We start from the raw sequence: 18,520 nt of genomic DNA on the forward strand, positions 1-18,520 counted from the left end.
CTTTCAAAACAACAACACACAAAACCACGTTTGTCAATTCTGCAACGAAGAGACACTTTCTATCCAACACATCGTTACAAATTGTGAAGCATTACATTCAATAAGACAAACAATATCAAGCCACACAATAGAAGAACTTCTGTCCGAAGTTAACGCAGAAAACATTAAAAGTTTTATACACTTTATTTACAAAATTAATTTGTATTTTGAAATCTAAATTATACACGAATATTATTATATAAATACTTATGTTATGTAAAGCTGATAGCCTAGTCGCTAATGCTTTTTAATTTCATTGTGTTTGTAATTCATTACTTTTCCAATTTTCAAATAAAAAAAAAAATTGTTTTGAGAAGACGCCACATTCTGTATTCAATTCGTCTAGACAATCTCTTATTCTATCAATTTTGGTACAAACCAAGGCGTTTCTATACGCTTAGATACAAACCACCATACCGAAGTCACCTTGTGTGGGTTCGCCAGGTTTTGTGACAGTTCCTTTCTACAGCGGCATCTATCGCCGAGATCATGTTGAATTTTCATCAATATGGCATTCTAAATTTGTGCTCAAGTGATTAAATGGTGAGCGTCGCGTTTTCTTTTTGGACTATAAGTTTTCTCATGTTTAACGAACATTGAAGGTTTTGCGTGCGTTCGTGCGTAGGTTTAGTGCTCGGAAAAATTGCCTTTATAAAAAGCGTTTATTTTAAACTTTCTAATAAATTTTTTGTGTGTTCTGTCTGGCCTGGGAACGAGACCAGCGTAAGCAATGGCCCAGCTTCCGCCGCGAAAGAATCCTACGCCAACTAGAATTTCAAAGCAACACCTAACACCATTGCAGACATTGCTGCAAATGGGCTTCACAAAGCATCGAGCGTAAGTGGAAGTATGGGCGATGAGACTTGTATGGAAGTAATGGTCGCGTCGTGGAAAATACCGTTACTATTATCTAAATATTAGTAATTACCGCTTTTTTCAGTGAGATTAATAGTGCAGTCAAATGAATGTGATTATTGATTTCGGTAAAATATTAAGTACAGAGAGGAGTGAGGAGTATATCTATACATATGCAAATAATTTTGTTATAGGCACGTGCCTGGAACGTCGGTGGGCGTGGCGTGGTTTGTTTTGATCTGTGTTTGGCGTGGACTTTTTCAGTTCTTATCTTTAGTCAAAGTGTGTAAATAAGTGTGTGTGCTATACATACATACATACACGCGCATATGCATAGTGATAGCTACAGGGTGATTCAATAAGAGAAAGGAGAAAACTTTGAAATGGGGTCAACCGATTTTCGGGGTAAAAATGGTACCATTGGAAAACTTGGGTCTTATCCTCTTCAAATATAACCACTATAATGATTACAGGGTAATTGTTCAGAAGAGCGGCCCTTCAGAAAATCAATATTTTTGTAAAATTTTTTCAATGATATCAATAAAATGTATTGTAAAAGAGTGTTTAAGATCGGGGGAACTATACTTTTATGTAGGATTTTGCGTAGAACTGCTTTTCGCGTGGGCGGCCTTCGGCCGCGCTTCAAAAAAATAACCCTCATCAGTCCAACTCCGGCTACGCAATCCACAGTATTTTTGCGTAGAACTCCTTTTCGCGTGGGCGGCCTTCGGCCGCGCTTAAAAAAAAAAACCCTCATCAGTCCAAAATACTGTGGATTGCGTAGCCGGAGTTGGATTGATGAGGGTTTTTTTTTTGAAGCGCGGCCGAAGGCCGCCCACGCGAAAAGGTGTTCTACGCAAAAATACTGTGGATTGCGTAGCCGGAGTTGGACTGATGAGGGTTATTTTTTTGAAGCGCGGCCGAAGGCCGCCCACGCGAAAAGCAGTTCTACGCAAAAATACTGTGGATTGCGTAGCCGGAGTTGGACTGATGAGGGTTTTTTTTTTGAAGCGCGGCCGAAGGCCGCCCACGCGAAAAGGAGTTCAACGCAAAAATACTGTGGATTGCGTAGCCGGAGTTGGACAACATTTCAAAACACTTATATAATGTTCAAGCGGTAATTCTTGTTGTGTCGCCCGCCGGATTTGATATTCATATTAACAGTAAATCCTACATAAAAGTATAGTTCCCCCGATCTTAAACACTCTTTTACAATACATTTTATTGATATCATTGAAAAAATTTTACAAAAATATTGATTTTCTGAAGGGCCGCTCTTCTGAACAATTACCGATTACAGTAAATAGATGTAAAAGTGAAGATAAAGTTTTTGTGGAACTGAAAGAATTGAGACTAGTGATTATCTTCGTAGGGAAATGGGGCTAGGACTCCTGATTGACCGTTCGCTTGTTTTGTGAGAAATATTACGAATTTTCCAGTGAAACTCACAGGAGATGTTGATTTAGTGCTTATTTTGCTAAACACTATTCAGTTAATAATAGTTTTTACGTTATTTCTTTTTAAAATAATTTGATATAAAAAGTGCACTTATCATTATTAGAACTGTGTAACATAAACACACGTTTCTATTAATTTTTTATTGATATACATATACCATAAAATACCAATTTAAATTGCAAATGCCAAATATGCCAGCCAAATTAACAATAACTAAAAAGCATCGCTGAATTGGAGTGCTGCCAGGAGCAGGAAAACAATGTGAACGCGAATTAAAATGAAGCAATATAGGAACATAATTTCCACACACTCTTTTCTGTTAGAATAGTGATGGGATTTTCGTTTGCAGCGCTATTTTTTTTTAATATAACCTATATATATGTATCAAATATTAATATAGTGAAAATCGCGCGATTTTTACTCCTAATTTTAGCCAGCAGCGCTATTGTTTTTGTTAAATAAAACATACCTATATAGGTATATAGGGAAATATATATGATATAGGCTGGAATTTAGAACGATGTATATTGGGCAATTTTTGGCAATCTATAATGTTTTTATTAATGAAACTTGGTGGAGATGTTAGTGAGGTGTTAAGGAGACTCTTTATAACTCCAAATTATTCGGAAAATAATAATTTTGAAATTATTTGCCTTCAAAATGCCCTCGGGAACTTCAATATAATTTGCCACATTACACTATATATTTTTTAACACTTCACTAAAATTCACCAAATATACACTCACACGCGTGTTTTTACTGATTTTTATGCTTATATTCGAATTGCTTTTATTAAAATTAAATGCAAATTTATTTGTCCATGCTATCACTTTAAAATTTTAAACGCGAATAGGAAATTGGAATGACAACAGTGTGGTGTTGCCGGATGCCTGCAAATGAAACAAAAATATGAACAAAAATTAAGTATTTAAGTTTAGTGTTAATGATGGGGATGGGGGTTATTGTGCGTCCTTACTACATACACGCATATGATGTTTTAATTGTGGGTTCAATGGTTTTAACACGGAAAGGAGTTCTACGCAAAAATACTGTGTTAATTAATTTAATTTAATTTTAATTACTTTATTATTTTTTGTGATACGCTTCATATCATTGTTTTTAAGTTTAAATGAGTTGTATGTTTTTATTTTCAAAAATATTTCAAAAAATACTGCAGCTTTACAATGAACCTTCCACTGAACATCCCTACATACGAACTTCGTTTTTATTTCAGGTGTATGGCAACACCAACTTTTCGCTAAATTAGAGAACTTTAACATTAAATTACTTAAAAACTATAAGCCTCCGGCAGGTTCGGTTTTCAGTTTTAAGATGGGGATACACCCCTCTATCCCCCCCCTTTTAACCTTTTTTTTCAAAGCGATATACATTATACTAAAGTTTTCCCCATATATATATGTATGCATATACACTGATGGACAAAAGTCACCGTCATTTAGTATCTAGAAGATTATAACATCTCCCGCGCCCAGAACATAATGGAAACATATAAAGTAGTATATTTAACGAAAACTATTATTTATTTAAAATCTGTTTCAGCTTAAACTTTAGGCTAATTCAAGAAGTATTTATAAAAAAAATGGCATATAATGGTTGCTGTGTGCATTTCTGGTGGACAAAAGTCACCGTCATTTAATAAAGTACTTAATCAATTTAAGTGCCAATATTATTTTAGTATGTTGTGTGTTTGCCGTTATTTTTGATGACAGCTTGCAATCTTTTCTGCATGTTGTTGTTGTTTTAACAGCATAGGTAGCCTTGCCTGTGTAAGTATATCATCGGTCGTCTTCGTCTAGCTCATTTAAGGGTAGCCCAGGAAACATGCTGTTTCGACAGGTTGGGTCCAGAGGGAGAGGGGGGGTAGATGAGTCGGTTTGAGGGGGCATGTGAAGAGGTGGTTAGTGTTGTGCGGGGTACCTTCACATGCCGGACATGTGTTTGGTATGTCAGGGTCGATTCTGGATATGTAGGAGTTTAACCTGCTACAGTATCCAGAACGTAGCTGTGCCAGTGTTACACGAGTCTCACGGGGAAGCTGGAGCTCTTTGTCTGCAATAGGTGGTGGTTGGACTCTGATTACGGCATTCACAGGACGGGAGTTCATGAAGGTGGTGACGGTCTCCCGGTGGATGTCGTTTGTTGACTGTCTAAGCACTGTCTGGTCCAGTAGATGTCGGTTAGTTTTGTTCTGGATCTCGTCGGCGTAGTTTAATAGGTGTCTCTTGACGTGTCTGGGAGGCGGCTCTTAGTTAAGCAGGCGTCTGCAAGGGTGAAACCTGCGGTAACACGTAAGCAGAAACTGTTTGCTAAGTAGTTTATTGTGCTCCTTTACCGGGAGCATTTGTGGGGGACATCAGGAGGCCACCTGCCGCGTTCCGAATAACAGTAGTTTGACAAGTCTGGAGCTAGTTCCAGGAGACCAGACAGGCGCAGCGTAATTTAGAACCGACCGGCCAATTGACTTAATGTCGATAGCAACATTTCTTTGTCTTTGCCACAAGCCCGCCGGCGAGCGATTTGAGGACCTTGTTGCGATTTTAGACTTTAGTGGCAATTGCGGTTGTGTGCGCAGAGAAGGGAGCAATCTGTCAAAGGTTACACCCAAAATTTTGGGATTGTTAACAGTAGGAATTGGTGTGTCATCGACTTTTACCTTGAGTAGCAGTTTGACCTCCTTTGTCCAGGTGGTGAAGAGGGACGCCGTGGACTTTGGGGAGGAAAGTTGGAGATTCCTCGCAGTGAAAAAGTGAGAAAGATTGGTGAGGTAGATGTTCACTTTGGCGTACAGGTCATCAATGTCAGAGCTCGACACCACTATTGTGCAGTCGTCAGCGTATGAGACCAGGGAGACTCCCTCTGGTAGCTTCGATATATAGAAGTTGAACAGCAAGGGTGAGAGACACCACCCTGCGGAACACCTTGCATAATCTTCCTCTGTTTGGATGTTTGGTCTCTAAAAATCACTGACGAGTGACGACCGCTCAGATAGTTGGCGGACCACCTCTTTAGCCGAAAAATGTCATCTAATAGCGTGAAATGGCTGACAGTATCGAGAGCCTTCTTCAAGTCCAACGCTATTAGGGAGGTTTTGGTTAAGCCCGCGATTTATCTGGGCGTTTATGGCGGTGAGTGCAGTGGTGGTGCTGTGCACTCGTCGGAATCCGTGCTGATGTGGGGCTAGGGCCAGGTGTGTCGTGTAGAGTGGGAGTAGGACGGCTTCAAGTGTCTTCACTACTGGGGAAAGGAGAGTTATCGGCCGATAAGACTCCCCTTGGTTGGCAGGTTTCCCAGGTTTCAGTAGTGGGACCACTCTCCCTGCTTTCCACTTGTCAGGGATGATGAGAGTGGCCATGGACAAATTGAAGACCCTTGTGAGGTATCCTACTCCCAGGGGTCCCAGATGCTTCAGCATCAGCGCGTTTAATCCGTCAGGGCCAATGGCTTTCGATGATTTTGACTTGTTGATGGCCCCCTGAACCTCATCACCGGAGAAAGTAAGTGGCGCACTGTCGTTCGTCAGTTTGTGCAGCCTTCTGGTAACACGACGTTTGGTTCTGTCGCCCGGAGGATGCAGTATGAACAGCCGGCTAAAATAGCTCGCGCATCTCTTCGGGTCCGACGAAGTACAACCGTTGAAGGTGATAGCCACCTTGTCGTTGTGCTTCGTCGGGTTCGACAGAGACCTAACGGTGGACCAGAGCTTACTCACTCCGGAGGTGAGGTTACAAGTCTTCAGGTGCTCAACCCATTTAGTCCGCTTGTGTTGATTTACCAGTTGCCGGATCTCCAAATTGAGATCCCTTATGCGGGGATCCCCGGGATCGGCCTGGCGTAGGTGGTCACGCTCGTTTGCTAAACTGGTTGCTTCTGCTGGGAAATGAGGACGGATGTCCTTATAACTTCCAGCTGGGATGAAGCGAGCCGCAGCAGCTGTGAGCACCTTGCGGAATGCGCGTTCGCCCACGCGCACATCAGTGGGGATGGGAAGAGCGGCGAAGGTGTCCTCGGTGAATTCCGTGAAGCCGGCCCAATTAGCTTTTTTAAAGTTAAAATAGGACCGGTGATTCGCGGAAACGAAGTCGGCAGGTCTCTCAATCGAGACCATAATGGGCAAGTGGTTTGATGCAAGCGATAGCATAGTTCGCCACGTTATGCTATTTATCAGACCCGCGCTAGCTATTGTTAGGTCAGGCCCACTACCCTGGTGGGGGCGTCGTCGTTCACAGTGCTGATTGTCGAGTCGTCTATCTGCTCTGCCAATTGCTGTCCCCTACGATCATTTGGCAGGCTTGAATGCCAAAGATCGTGATGCGCATTAAAGTCACCTACAACCAATCGGGTTTCACCTCTGATGAGCGCACCTATATCAGGGTGATATCCTGCCGGGCAGCAGGTGACAGGGGGTATATAAACGTTAAATATTTCGAGCTCGGAATCGCCTGACCGGACAGCTATGCCTTAACATTCTAAGGTGCTGTCCCTGCGGTCGATTCCTTCATCGATGAGACGATACTGCACTGTGTGGTGGACTATAAACGCTAGGCCACCACCATTGTCTCGCTCGCGATCGTGTCTGTGCACGTTATAGCCATCCCTGGTGATCAGAGATGACCTAGCGTGCAACTTTGTTTCTTGGACCGCAGCTATTTTGATACTGTGCCGGCTCATAAAGTCGACTATCTCGTCGACCTTACTCGTAAGTCCGTTGCAGTTAAACTGGAGAAGCTTGAAGCTTCTCGGTGAGGTCTGTGTAATCCGGGGGGTGAGGGACGCGTGGGGTTGTCTACGTTGGACTTGCTGCGTAATCCACTGTGGTTGTTGCGGCCTGATGGTGGTGGGCGGCCGCGCCTCCGGGGGCGGTAGTGGGTGCAGAGCTCTGCAGCAGGGGGCAACGTAGGCAGTTGTCCACTCACGGGTGGTGCGCAGGCCGGAACATCTCCGAAAATGGCACCACCCACTGCAGGAATTGCATTGGACTGATACCAGATTCCGAGGTGATATGGTCTGACACACGGAACAGACTGTACGGGGGACCAGGAGCTGCTGGTTTGTCCCCGCACTGGGGTTGGAGCAGGAAGGGATGGGAGGGGTTGAAGGGGAGTTGTGTTGCTCCGAGAGGCTCCTCACCGTGGAGGTGTGGGTTGTGGTGGCGGTTGGTAGTGCCGGCCTATCAGGGGGTGTGGTAGCCGTGGAGGCATCAGACGCCTGTTGGCGGGAGCAACACGTGGCCACATACCGTGTGGACCACTCCCTGTGCGACTTAAGGCCTGAGCAGGTCTTAAGGTGGCTCCACCCGTTGCACTTGTTGCACCTAACCGAGGTGGAGTTCGGGTGAAGCCGTTTGTGGCAGACGCAGCAGTAGAATACTTCTGGCCCAGGGTTGGATTCGACTCCAGCCCTGAGGAGAAGAATTTGGAGCAGGATTGCTGCGAGAGTTTGCTCCTGTGACGTAAGGGGTGGGGTGATATACGATACACTAGACAGGGCTTGTGTACTGGGGCGGCAGCCCTTGGTCGGGAAAAACCCGAGTCATTCCGGTAACGTAGAACCGGCTGCCATGGGAATGAAACATGAGAGAGATCATCAGGTGTGGTTGGCAAATGTGTTTGGAGTCAGGGAGAGAGAGTTCCGGGTTTTGTATAATTTGTTCGCTTCACGTAAAGTGCATTTTTCTTGCGTTTTTATTTTCATGATTTCTTTTGCTTGCTGATATTTCTGGCACAAGTAGTTGTCGAAGGAAATTAAGATAACCCCTGTGGGTTTAGAGACTCCTTCGACAAAGCGTTGAAATTTATAAACATTTGTTACGCCATATTCTTTTAAGCCATCAATGATTTCATTTTTGGGATATTGTTGAGAAAAAGGGCATATACAGTGCACTTAACGCAGTTGAGATTATCATGATAGGTAGCAGTGTAATCAATAAACCCTTTTGCATATTCACGATTTTTCACCAGGACTACTAAGCTGCCGTCGGATTGTTGTGAAATCAAATTATTTTGCAAAAATCGAATAATCGGCGAACGATTTATTTGAATCTTTCGGTTTTATTACAACAAATTTGGGGTCGTCTTTCTTTGTCACTGGGAGCTCTGGAAACTCTTCACTAATGTTTATAGTTTTTATACGTTTAGAACGGGTGGGTGGGGATAATAGGGCAAATCTATTGTCTCCGAGATTTGGGGTCATGCTGACAACGCTACAAATTATTTTTGAAATAATAAAAAGAAACTTTGGTTGAAAATTTGTGCACTGCCTTCTGTGTTTTCACTATACTGGTACACATTTAAATACACGGCGTTTTAAGAAAAATATAATTTAAAGAATGTGTTTCATATTTACGCTTGTAAATGTTTATAACTGCTTTAAGCTACCTTTGACAACCGAGGGAAAAGGTAGAACAGATTTTGGGAAAATATTTTTGTTTTACTTTAACCTTAAGTCAACTCAAATTGCAAAAAAAAAGAATCCAAATACTTGGATTAGAGGATAAATAAAACAAATATTGCTTAGCTTATAAATAATACTGTACATATTTAAATCTTTTTTACGCAGCGAAAAGGCTTTGGCCGCTACCGGCAACCGAGGAGTTCAAATTGCTTCCGACTGGTTGCTTGCTCATGTAAATGATTCAACTTTGGACGAAAATAATCCTCGTGAATACATCTTATATGCATGTCCAACTGGTCCCTTTCTGCAACAGCTAGAGGAATTCTGGAACAAGTCACGCATGGTTTGCGGTTGGAATGGCGCTCACAACTATGTGCCACATATCACACTGGTTTCATTTTTCAAGGTATATAAATGCATGTTAAAAAACTATTGTTCGATAAGTTGTTCATAATTTTAAGACTTCATAGAGGCAGGCAATGGCACCTACCGGGTGCAATAAAAAAAGCTTGCCATCCGTCCAAAAACCATCTGCAAAACTGTAGGCTCTTCATTTGTAGGATAACATTCAGCCAGATGTTACGAAGTGAAAAACTTTGGCCTATGTATCTTTCAACACTACTACTACCACTATTATATTATTATTATATTACTATTAAAGACGACAAACAAAACTAGAAAAAGGATGATTTTAAATGTTTTAAGTTTTATGTTTTTTCAATACTAACGTTAAAATTTTTCGCTGTTTTCTTTTTCGTATGAAGGCACCTGATGAAAGTTCACTGCAATTATCCAAAGCTCTAAAACAGGTGGTTGACATGAGTGGAGCACTTCTAGATCGTCCATTAAAGTTGGAGCCCTATATGAGTCAGAATTTTATGGGGTTCTTTGTAGCCGAAGAAGATGCAAACTATTTAAAACGGTTATCACTGCAATACGTTAAGGAGGTGTCCAACTCAAGTATGACACTGTTCTTGTAAATGATTTTGGTAATTTTTCGTTTGCCATGTAAAGAAAGTTGTGAACGTGAATGTGTGGAGTAGGGTGCAACTATTTCTTCTACTAAATGTAAATGGCAAATTTTTGGTGCTCTTTTCTACACTTTTTCAAAAACGCTTTCACTGGAATATGCTATGTATCTCTTGAACTGTAAACAATTTTTGTGCGGTTTTATGGCCATTGAAATAATTTGTTGACAGTCATAAGCGACACGTATGAGCAGCTCGATGCAATAGTCGCATGCTTCCCATGGTGCGGTGCTGTTTCGTCCGGTACACGTTGTATACCGCGTAGTAGTCGATGTAAGGAAAAAATATTTATTTTAAAAAAGTTGTAGTTGGTGTTTTTGTTTTTCGCATGCTACATATATTATAGTAATAGATATGTATATTTTTCAATTAACAAACGAATACAAACCTAAAAAAATTATCTAAAAAAGATATGATTATTAACAAATATACTAGAGTCATGTCTCCTTGGGGGCCACCATCTAACTAGTCATATATACACACAGTTTTTTAAGAATAAGTTTTCGCATTTCAAGAAAATTCAGTATTTTATTTTATAGTTCACAAGATTTTTATGTTTTAATTTTTAAGCAAATTTTATTTAATCAATTATAACTACATGGTTCAAATATAAAAGGTTAGGTAATAAGTAATGACACCAGTTTCGACACTCCTTAACAAAGGGTTACGTTTACAAAGGATGGAGAAAGAGAGAAATGTTTTTATCTTCTTACCGAAAGGTAATTAGTAAAAAAGTAAGCAAAGTAGCTAATTAGTACTGAAATAGAAAAATAAAAGAAAAAATATTGATTTGATTTGAATTAAAAAAATGCGAATATTAATTCAAATGTAATGCATATCTAACAACACAAAACCACGAAAAACTAAGTGATATTATATTATATGTGTTTAAAGTTAGTTCTAGTTGCGTAACAAATTTTCAAAAACTTTGCAATTAACCGGATTGCTTCCGGATAGCAGGGAGCTGCTATAAGTTCACCTAGATTGTAATAAGATTTGTGACGAGCCAAAAATCGGCAAAACTCATGATTGTTGTCGGGATCAGTGAATCCCTAAAGGAGTGTTTAGAAATATTAAAAAGAGAACGGCGCAAAGAAGTCGTTTATAAAAATGTTATTATCGATAATAATAAAGGATATAAATAAACAATTTTCTAAAACGAGAAAAGCTGATCGCAATGATGATGAATGAATAAAAACCAACTGGGAACACTTTCACGCTCTTACCTCTAAATAGATGGGTTTGTTTATGTCTCTTTTGTCGGAAAGAGCAAACAATTTTCATAACAGAGGAATATAGCGGGTAAAAATGTACTACAAAAATTTCTATAATAAGTCCGTTAATAAGTACAGCTCAAAATTTAACTTACACTACAGAAATAAGACAGCAGAAAATGTATAGGGGTAAGTGTGAATAACAATATATGCAAGTTACCGTTGAGCCGTATGTAACCGAAGCCGAAATTCGGTCGATCTCTAGTCATAAAAACATTTGGAGTTAGAAAAGTTAAAATGATTTTCTTTGCAACGAAAACTACAACTTTTCTAGTTAGTTTGTCTACCTTAATGTACTTGGCTTCCATAATACTAGTTACTACGCACGCACATTTAACTAATTCGATTCTAACAAACTGCACTGTATGGGTTTATAATATAATATTTATTTACGCAATGTATTAAATAAAATGCAATGGTAGTGCCATTAGCTATAATGGTTTTACATCTTCGAGTCATACTTTATGTTATTTTTGTTCGACGTTATGTTATATTTGTTTTCCTTTCAGGTTTTACTTAACTATTGGCCAAAAATTTTCAATAGGGTGGGCATTATCAAGTGTCTCTGAAGGCCAATCTAACATTTCATTCCCGCTCTGTTGTTTCCATTCTACACACCTTCCGCCTCGATGCAATGGTTTTTGGAAAATTTCGTTCATCAAAACTGCATTCAAATTGGCGGTAAACACAAATAAACGGCAGTTTGGCAGTTCGTTGAAGTAGTCGATTATTATTATTATGGGTGTATATTTCCTTAAACTTTCTTCAACTTCACAGAATGATAAATGTTTGCCACAAACAAATCAATGATTTTCTGATTAGCTTTGGAGAGGTATATTAATTTTTTGGGGCTCGTCTGGGGAAGTCTCAACGTTTTAAACTTCGGTATACCGTTGCACCCATTTATTTATAAACGTCATCCACTTCTTCAAATATTTTGCTGCAAATGCACGTTAAATTTGGGTCTGTAGGGTGTGAACATGGGAACACTGTTCCAAATAGTTTTTCAGACGTATTTTGTAGAAATAACCTACGTTTTCTAAATTTTTCAGAAAACTAACAAATTGCACATCGCGTATGGCGAAGAGGATACGTCTATTTAGCAGCATTTAAACTATTTTTTTGTAACGAATCTTTAAGTTTAAATTTTGAAAAAAGGAAGTTGTGTTTGTAAATTTCAGTTGATTGAATCATCACAGCGTCACAGTTCGGGGTGAATCATTGTTTCCGTTACAATTCGCCTCTAAGTCACTCGAGCTTTTCGTTTGATATGAAAAGGTGGCCGCGATTGTATTTACTAAACATCTATAAATGAAAAGATTTTATAAAAAATTTTACAAATGCCTGATCGAGACTTACACGAGAGAGGGCGGGGGGCATCGGGCACTTTTTCCCCGGGCCCGGAGTTCTCAGAGGGGCCCGGACTCGAGATTATACGTATTTATATGAATAAGACATAAATGGAAAGGGCCCGCATTTGCAATTTTCCCCCGGTGCCCGAATATGCTCTCTACGGCCCTGCTTACATGTATGAAAATTCACAAACCGGCCGTTTTCTGCAGCAGAAAGACAGCTTTAAAGATTGATTCTCAGTAGAATTGATACATGTCGTGTGAATAAGAAAAACATGGTACACAAATATGTCATGTTTTACGTGGTTTTTATTGATTATTTGGCGTTGTTAGAAATCCTGTTTGGTGTTGGTCAATACTGTATGTTTGTAAAGAAGCAAGTTAAGGAGCCGATTTGTCAAGAGAGAACGAAAAGCTGCTTACTTAGCCTTCTATAATTGAATCATGATAACTAGTTATATATTTACATAATTTCGAGGAAAAACTTAAATTCATTTTCAAATAGTTTAAAAACACAGTAAAAACAAATAGTGAATAATTGTTTAACTCTTTAAATACGGTTTGCTGTTTCTCAAAAACCCAAATTTCAACGAGCTACTTATCGAATCTCTTCAAAATCTGTAAATATTGCTCCTCTGGCATTGTGTTTTATATAAATGCCAAATCTCCGACGCCTTTCTTTCCTACACAGTAATTGCTTATGCCATTGTGGAAATGTGTCAACTAGACAGATGCACAATTCTACACGATAGAACAACGCGTGGAATGATTGATACTTATTATGAAAATGACATATCGCAGAATTCGTGATTTTTTTTGGTGGAAATAATCGTCCGAAGGAATCGACAATTCAGGGCTTGGTGAAAAAATGTCAAGAAACTTGTTCTGTTGAGGGTAGAAAACGGACTGACAGACTAAAACATGGATGTTCTGTTGAGAAATTGCTGCCGTACCGTTGGACAACCTTCAACATCGATATCTCGATGTTTTGGTTTTGGACCACCTCCTCACTTGACCTCTAATCTACCTTCGGTTTTCTGACAATTCTTTTCTTGAACATTGGATTTATTGAGCCACACAACTGCAATTGCCACTAAGGTTCAAAACCGCAACAAGCTCCTCAAATCGTGAGCCGGTAGCACATGGGGCAAAAACAAAAGGCAAAAATGTTGCTGGCGAAATTTAATTGGCCGGTCAGTTTTGAATTGCGCAACGTCCATCTGCCTAAACCGCTCCTCCTCCTTTGGGCCCAACCCATCGAAACATTATGTTTCCTGGGCCTACCGCCAGATGAGATAGACGATGACGACCGGTGACCACTACGTATTGGCAGCGTTTGATGAACTGCTACAACAATAGGTGTGCAGAAGTTGAAGTCATTACGAGAGGATGAGGAGACGGCAAATGTACAATCTACGTAACTGTGTGCAAATATATTCGTATTTTAAAATTTCTGAAAAAACTGTGTTGAAGTTTGGTTTGCTAAATTTTGAGTATGTTCTGTATTCTGAAAAAAAAAATACAGATTGTAGGATATTAATAATTTAATTAATTAAATATAAAAATAATTACAATTAAATTTGAGTTCCGTTTTCTATATCAATCAATGACTACCTATGTTAAACAATATTTTTGATAAACGAAGCAATATTATGAAATAAAATGAAAAAGTCTGTTACGCGTTTCAAACGATAGGAAAAACACCGTAATTAGAAAAAAATCATCGGGGGGTTTTTTGTCCGTAGTGTATCGTTCCGTTCCTCCGATGGTCGTGTCTACGCTTTTTGAACGACTCAGTTTTGTGACTGACCGAAGACTGACCATTCAGTAACATGCCTGAAACGGCTAAGTGTTTTGCGCTGATGAAATATTTCATTTCGGATAACATGACTACCAGAGTATATAAAAAATTCGTTATATCTTGGTTTTTTTCTTTATTCAGCAGTTCATCTTTATTTATCAAAATTAAAAATTTTAAGAATAAATCCGGAGGTTCATGAAAAAGATATGCATATGTACATACTATGTATTTATTTGTATAAAAAAATCTCACTTTATCCTCGCAATTGAATTTTTTTATTCCTATAAGGTTTGACTATGAAAGACTCTGGGATAATTGCCTATGGAGTTTTTTTTATTGTGAATTATTTTTACTTTGCATGCACAATGTAGGTACTTATGTACACTTATGTATATGTACATGTACGTATAATACGTACAACACCACATGCGATCGTAAATTAGTTTATATTTACATAACACTTATATATACTATATACTCGTACTTACTATATTTTTATATACATACACACCTGCATACATACATATACATGTTGTATATAAATATATATATATATATTTTAGCTATATCTTTGGAGCCGCACGTAAAATCACTGCACCTTACCTTAGCGTATCAGTTCCCGCAGAACCAATTCAATGCACTGAAAACATTAGTGGAATCGCTTGATGCATCCTGCGCCTCCAATTGGGAGCTGCGTCTGTACTCGCGCGACCCTCGACTAGCCACTAAACAAGTATATTGTCGCATTTCTGATTGTTATTGTTTGTTTAATTTTGTTATGCATACCGGTTTAAACAATTCTTTGCTAATTGCCTTTTTCTCTTTTATTATCGTTTGCTTTTTAATTTTCGACACATGCTGATTCTCCGTTATACATACATACATATGTTCTCTTTTTCTCTCCCATCGAACATGGCTGGTTGACAAACCTTATGGTGTGTTATTGGTATTTTGTTTTTGTTTTCTCGCTTCTGTGAGGTACCGGAGTAGGTGCATAAAGTGGTGTACCCCCATAGTCCGCATGAAATCGATGAACTGGAGTTGCGCATCGGCGATTACATTTATTTGAATACAGATGCAGTTGACAATTCGTGTGATGGCTGGGCCGAGGGAATTTCGTGGCTAACAGGCAGCTCCGGTCATTTGCCTGTGAATTACACCGAACGAACCGCCGAGTCGGACGCGTGGACACTTCATCGTGTTGTGCAATTGTCCAAGTCGATGACACCTTCACTAACATCGGGCGAAGAAATTGACATTGTGGACGGGCGTAGTATTTCTATTGAGCACGATGAACAGCATATAGATTTGCATCATCAAAGTAAGTGAATCAAATGTATTCATAATAAGCGCATGTTAAAATAAAATGAATTAATTAAAAAAAAAAGAAATAATAATTTATGCCGTATTTAATGCAATAGTTGGTCTGCCGCCTGAACTAATCGAGGGCTCGTCTTTTAATGAGGACTCTGAAAATAGTGTGGAAAAGTATCTGCGCAAAACATTGCAACCTTGCTTGGATTTGCCATTGGTGCAGGGCCTCAGCAATCACAACGTAACGCACAATAGCAATCAGCAGGCAAGTCATCAGGTAGTGCAGCGGCAGAACATACATCAAGACACGTCAAGCTTTGAAATGAGTTCACCTCACGTCATGGAGGTCGCTAAACGGCGAGGGGACATGGAGATAATGGTGGAACCGATTGGGGTGGCGGTGCCACGTGCCGATGACACACTGAGCACTGACTCGGAGCGTTCGCACGAGGCTACGAGTCTTGAAGCAAAGTCGTCCAAATGCCGTCGGGTATACATAATGCGGCACGGGGAGCGTGTGGATTTCACCTTCGGCACCTGGGTACCATATTGCTTCGATGAATTCAGCAATTACGTACGCAAAGACTTAAACATGCCCAAAAAATTGCCACGAAGGTAACTAATAGAGAATGCAGTTCGCAAAGAGATTGCGCAATGAAATTGACTGTCAATTGCCTTTATCTTGTTTTTGTAGACAAAGATGTCCTGAAGGCTGGCAAAATGACTCGCCACTCACCAATATTGGTCTTTACCAAGCGAAATTGACTGGGGAAGCATTACTTGAATCCAACGTGTGCATCGATCATGTTTACTGTTCACCAGCCTATCGCTGCGTGCAGACTTGCACTAGCACCCTGGAAGGTGAGTCACGAGCAGCATTGTGAATATGGATTTTATTTGGCTTCTACTTCATTTAATTTCAATTTGAGAAAAATATAAGTTATTTAAAAACTAAAAATTTTAGGTTTGCAGTCACGTCACAAATTCAAAATAAAATTGGAACCGGGTTTATTTGAATGGATGGCTTGGTATCCGGAGGGTGTGCCCGATTGGTTGAGTAAATCAGAGTTGCTGGAGGCTGATTATAATGTGGATACTAATTATCAGCCCTTTATGTCTGCGGATGTGTTGAACGATTGCATCAAGGAAACCACTGAAGAGTTCTATACGCGTAATTATGAAATTATGCGCAAAATCATTGAAACGACAAGTTAGAACAAAACCAAAAAACCAAAATTAAAGAAACTAAACTAATCAAATTTATTTATATTTTGTAGAGGGTAACATTTTGATTGTGGCTCACGCTACCACTCTCGATACGTGCTCACGTCAATTGATTGGAGCGCCACCCCGTAGTACAAATGAATTGCGCCAAGTAATACACAAAATACCATATTGCAGTCTAGGCACTGTAGAGGAGGTAGATACCGGCGTCTGGAAGCTGGTGGAACCTGAATGTTTGCCCGTCACACATTCGAAAAACCCTCGCTTTGAATGGAATGCACTTACTGCCACATAGTGTTCGTGCTTTGATGAGATGCTGTTGGTAGCTGAAAATCGCGTCGGAAAACCTTTGTGAAAATATAACAGTTTCAAAACAACTTTTTGATCTGCAACACCGAAGTAATTGGAAGTATAAAATTTTAATTGAATTTAATGGATGATTTTCTTAAGGACGATAGAAACGTGTACTCTTCTTTTCGGCTGCATATTTACATGCCGGTTCAACCATGTCAGTGATATAATTGTAAATTACATTTGTGGTTAGTTAGGTCGAAAATACACAAATATGAGCATGAAATGTACTCGGTGCTTCTGAAAATATGGTACAAATTTTGTTTCTTATGCTACATCCTTTCAGCAAAGTACAACTTCAATTACAATTCAATAACTTTTGCGAGTTTGTCTATTTTAGCGCAAAAGTAAGTGCATATTCTTGATCTATAATCGAAAACGCGATAATAAAGTTTAATTTGCGCTCATCAAAGAATTAAAAATCTATATATTCATATTTTTTTTAAAGAAAAGAACTTTAACACAGTCCGCAATGACGCTCATTATATTTGTAATTAAGAATTCCAGAACTTAAATAGTTGTATCAAATGATATACCAGCTATTCTAAAATATTTGGCATTGATTGCAATAGCATCTGCCTGAACTCTTAACCACCCTCCGAAAAAAGGATGGTTAGCAGTTGGCGTCTTCTGGACCGTGGTTTACGATTTGTTTAAAACTGCAAAAGCTTAGAGCACGTTGATTTGAAATACAATGGAAACCAATATTAAACATATTTACACGTATTTAATTTATGAAATGAAAAGTTGTCACAACCAAACACAAATGAAGGTCAATAAATATTGGTGCATATTATTGATATGTATCTCGAAATAATTAGAGTGCTTTCCTATCACTTTTACAAGGTTTTAGAATGAGGCGGTTATAATTTAGCAATTGTACGGTAGAGATACATGTAGACTTTAAAACCAACCACGTGTACTCGTGGCATTCGTTCCCATGACAGTCGGTTCTACGTTACCGGAACGACCCGGATTTATATCCGGCCAAGGACTGTCACTCCAGCAGCATTCCCCATATATGTATGTACAACAACAACAACAGCATTTGTTCATATAACTTTGGATGTTACAGTATGTATATATATGTATATATACTAGCAAACCCGGCCCCCTTCGCCGGGCACACTAAAATAGAATAGATATGGTTTAGAACAGAAAATATATGGTGTTCATATTATTTATTTCTTTATTCTTTATTCAAGCGCTTTGGCATAAACAATATTTTTTGTTTTTCTATTTTTTTTTTGAGTAAATATAAACTATAAATTGAAAATCAGGAAAAAAGAAGATTGTTTTTAAATTTCAAATCAACGCATATGAATAAACAATCGTCTATTTTCCTGATCATCCATGAATTTTTCGTTTCAATTTATATGTTTTATTAAGCATTGGAGCTTTTTTAACCATTAT

General features: G+C 39.1%; 1 protein-coding gene across 3 annotated transcripts; it reads left to right on the forward strand.

Annotated features, from left to right (window-relative positions):
- Nucleotides 1-472: 472 nt before the first annotated feature.
- Nucleotides 473-17,924, forward strand: LOC129243865 (ecdysteroid-phosphate phosphatase). 3 transcript variants are annotated; one of them, XM_054881259.1, is made up of 10 exons: nt 473-876; nt 8,929-9,169; nt 9,528-9,723; nt 9,963-10,064; nt 14,782-14,951; nt 15,209-15,539; nt 15,640-16,147; nt 16,227-16,393; nt 16,497-16,742; nt 16,810-17,924. In XM_054881259.1, the coding sequence occupies exons 1-10, from the start codon at nt 770-772 to the stop codon at nt 17,049-17,051; spliced, it is 2,310 nt and encodes a 769-aa protein (XP_054737234.1). In that variant the 5' UTR covers nt 473-769; the 3' UTR covers nt 17,052-17,924. The 3 variants fall into 3 exon arrangements, with proteins under 3 accessions (XP_054737234.1, XP_054737244.1, XP_054737253.1); XM_054881269.1 differs by lacking the exon at nt 9,963-10,064 and having other exon boundaries at nt 475-876; XM_054881278.1 differs by lacking the exons at nt 473-876; nt 9,528-9,723; nt 9,963-10,064 and having other exon boundaries at nt 8,935-9,169.
- The last annotated feature ends 596 nt before the right edge of the window (nt 17,925-18,520 follow it).

Source organism: Anastrepha obliqua, chromosome 1 (genome assembly GCF_027943255.1).
Source record: "Anastrepha obliqua isolate idAnaObli1 chromosome 1, idAnaObli1_1.0, whole genome shotgun sequence".
NCBI classification, from domain to species: Eukaryota; Metazoa; Arthropoda; class Insecta; order Diptera; family Tephritidae; genus Anastrepha; species Anastrepha obliqua.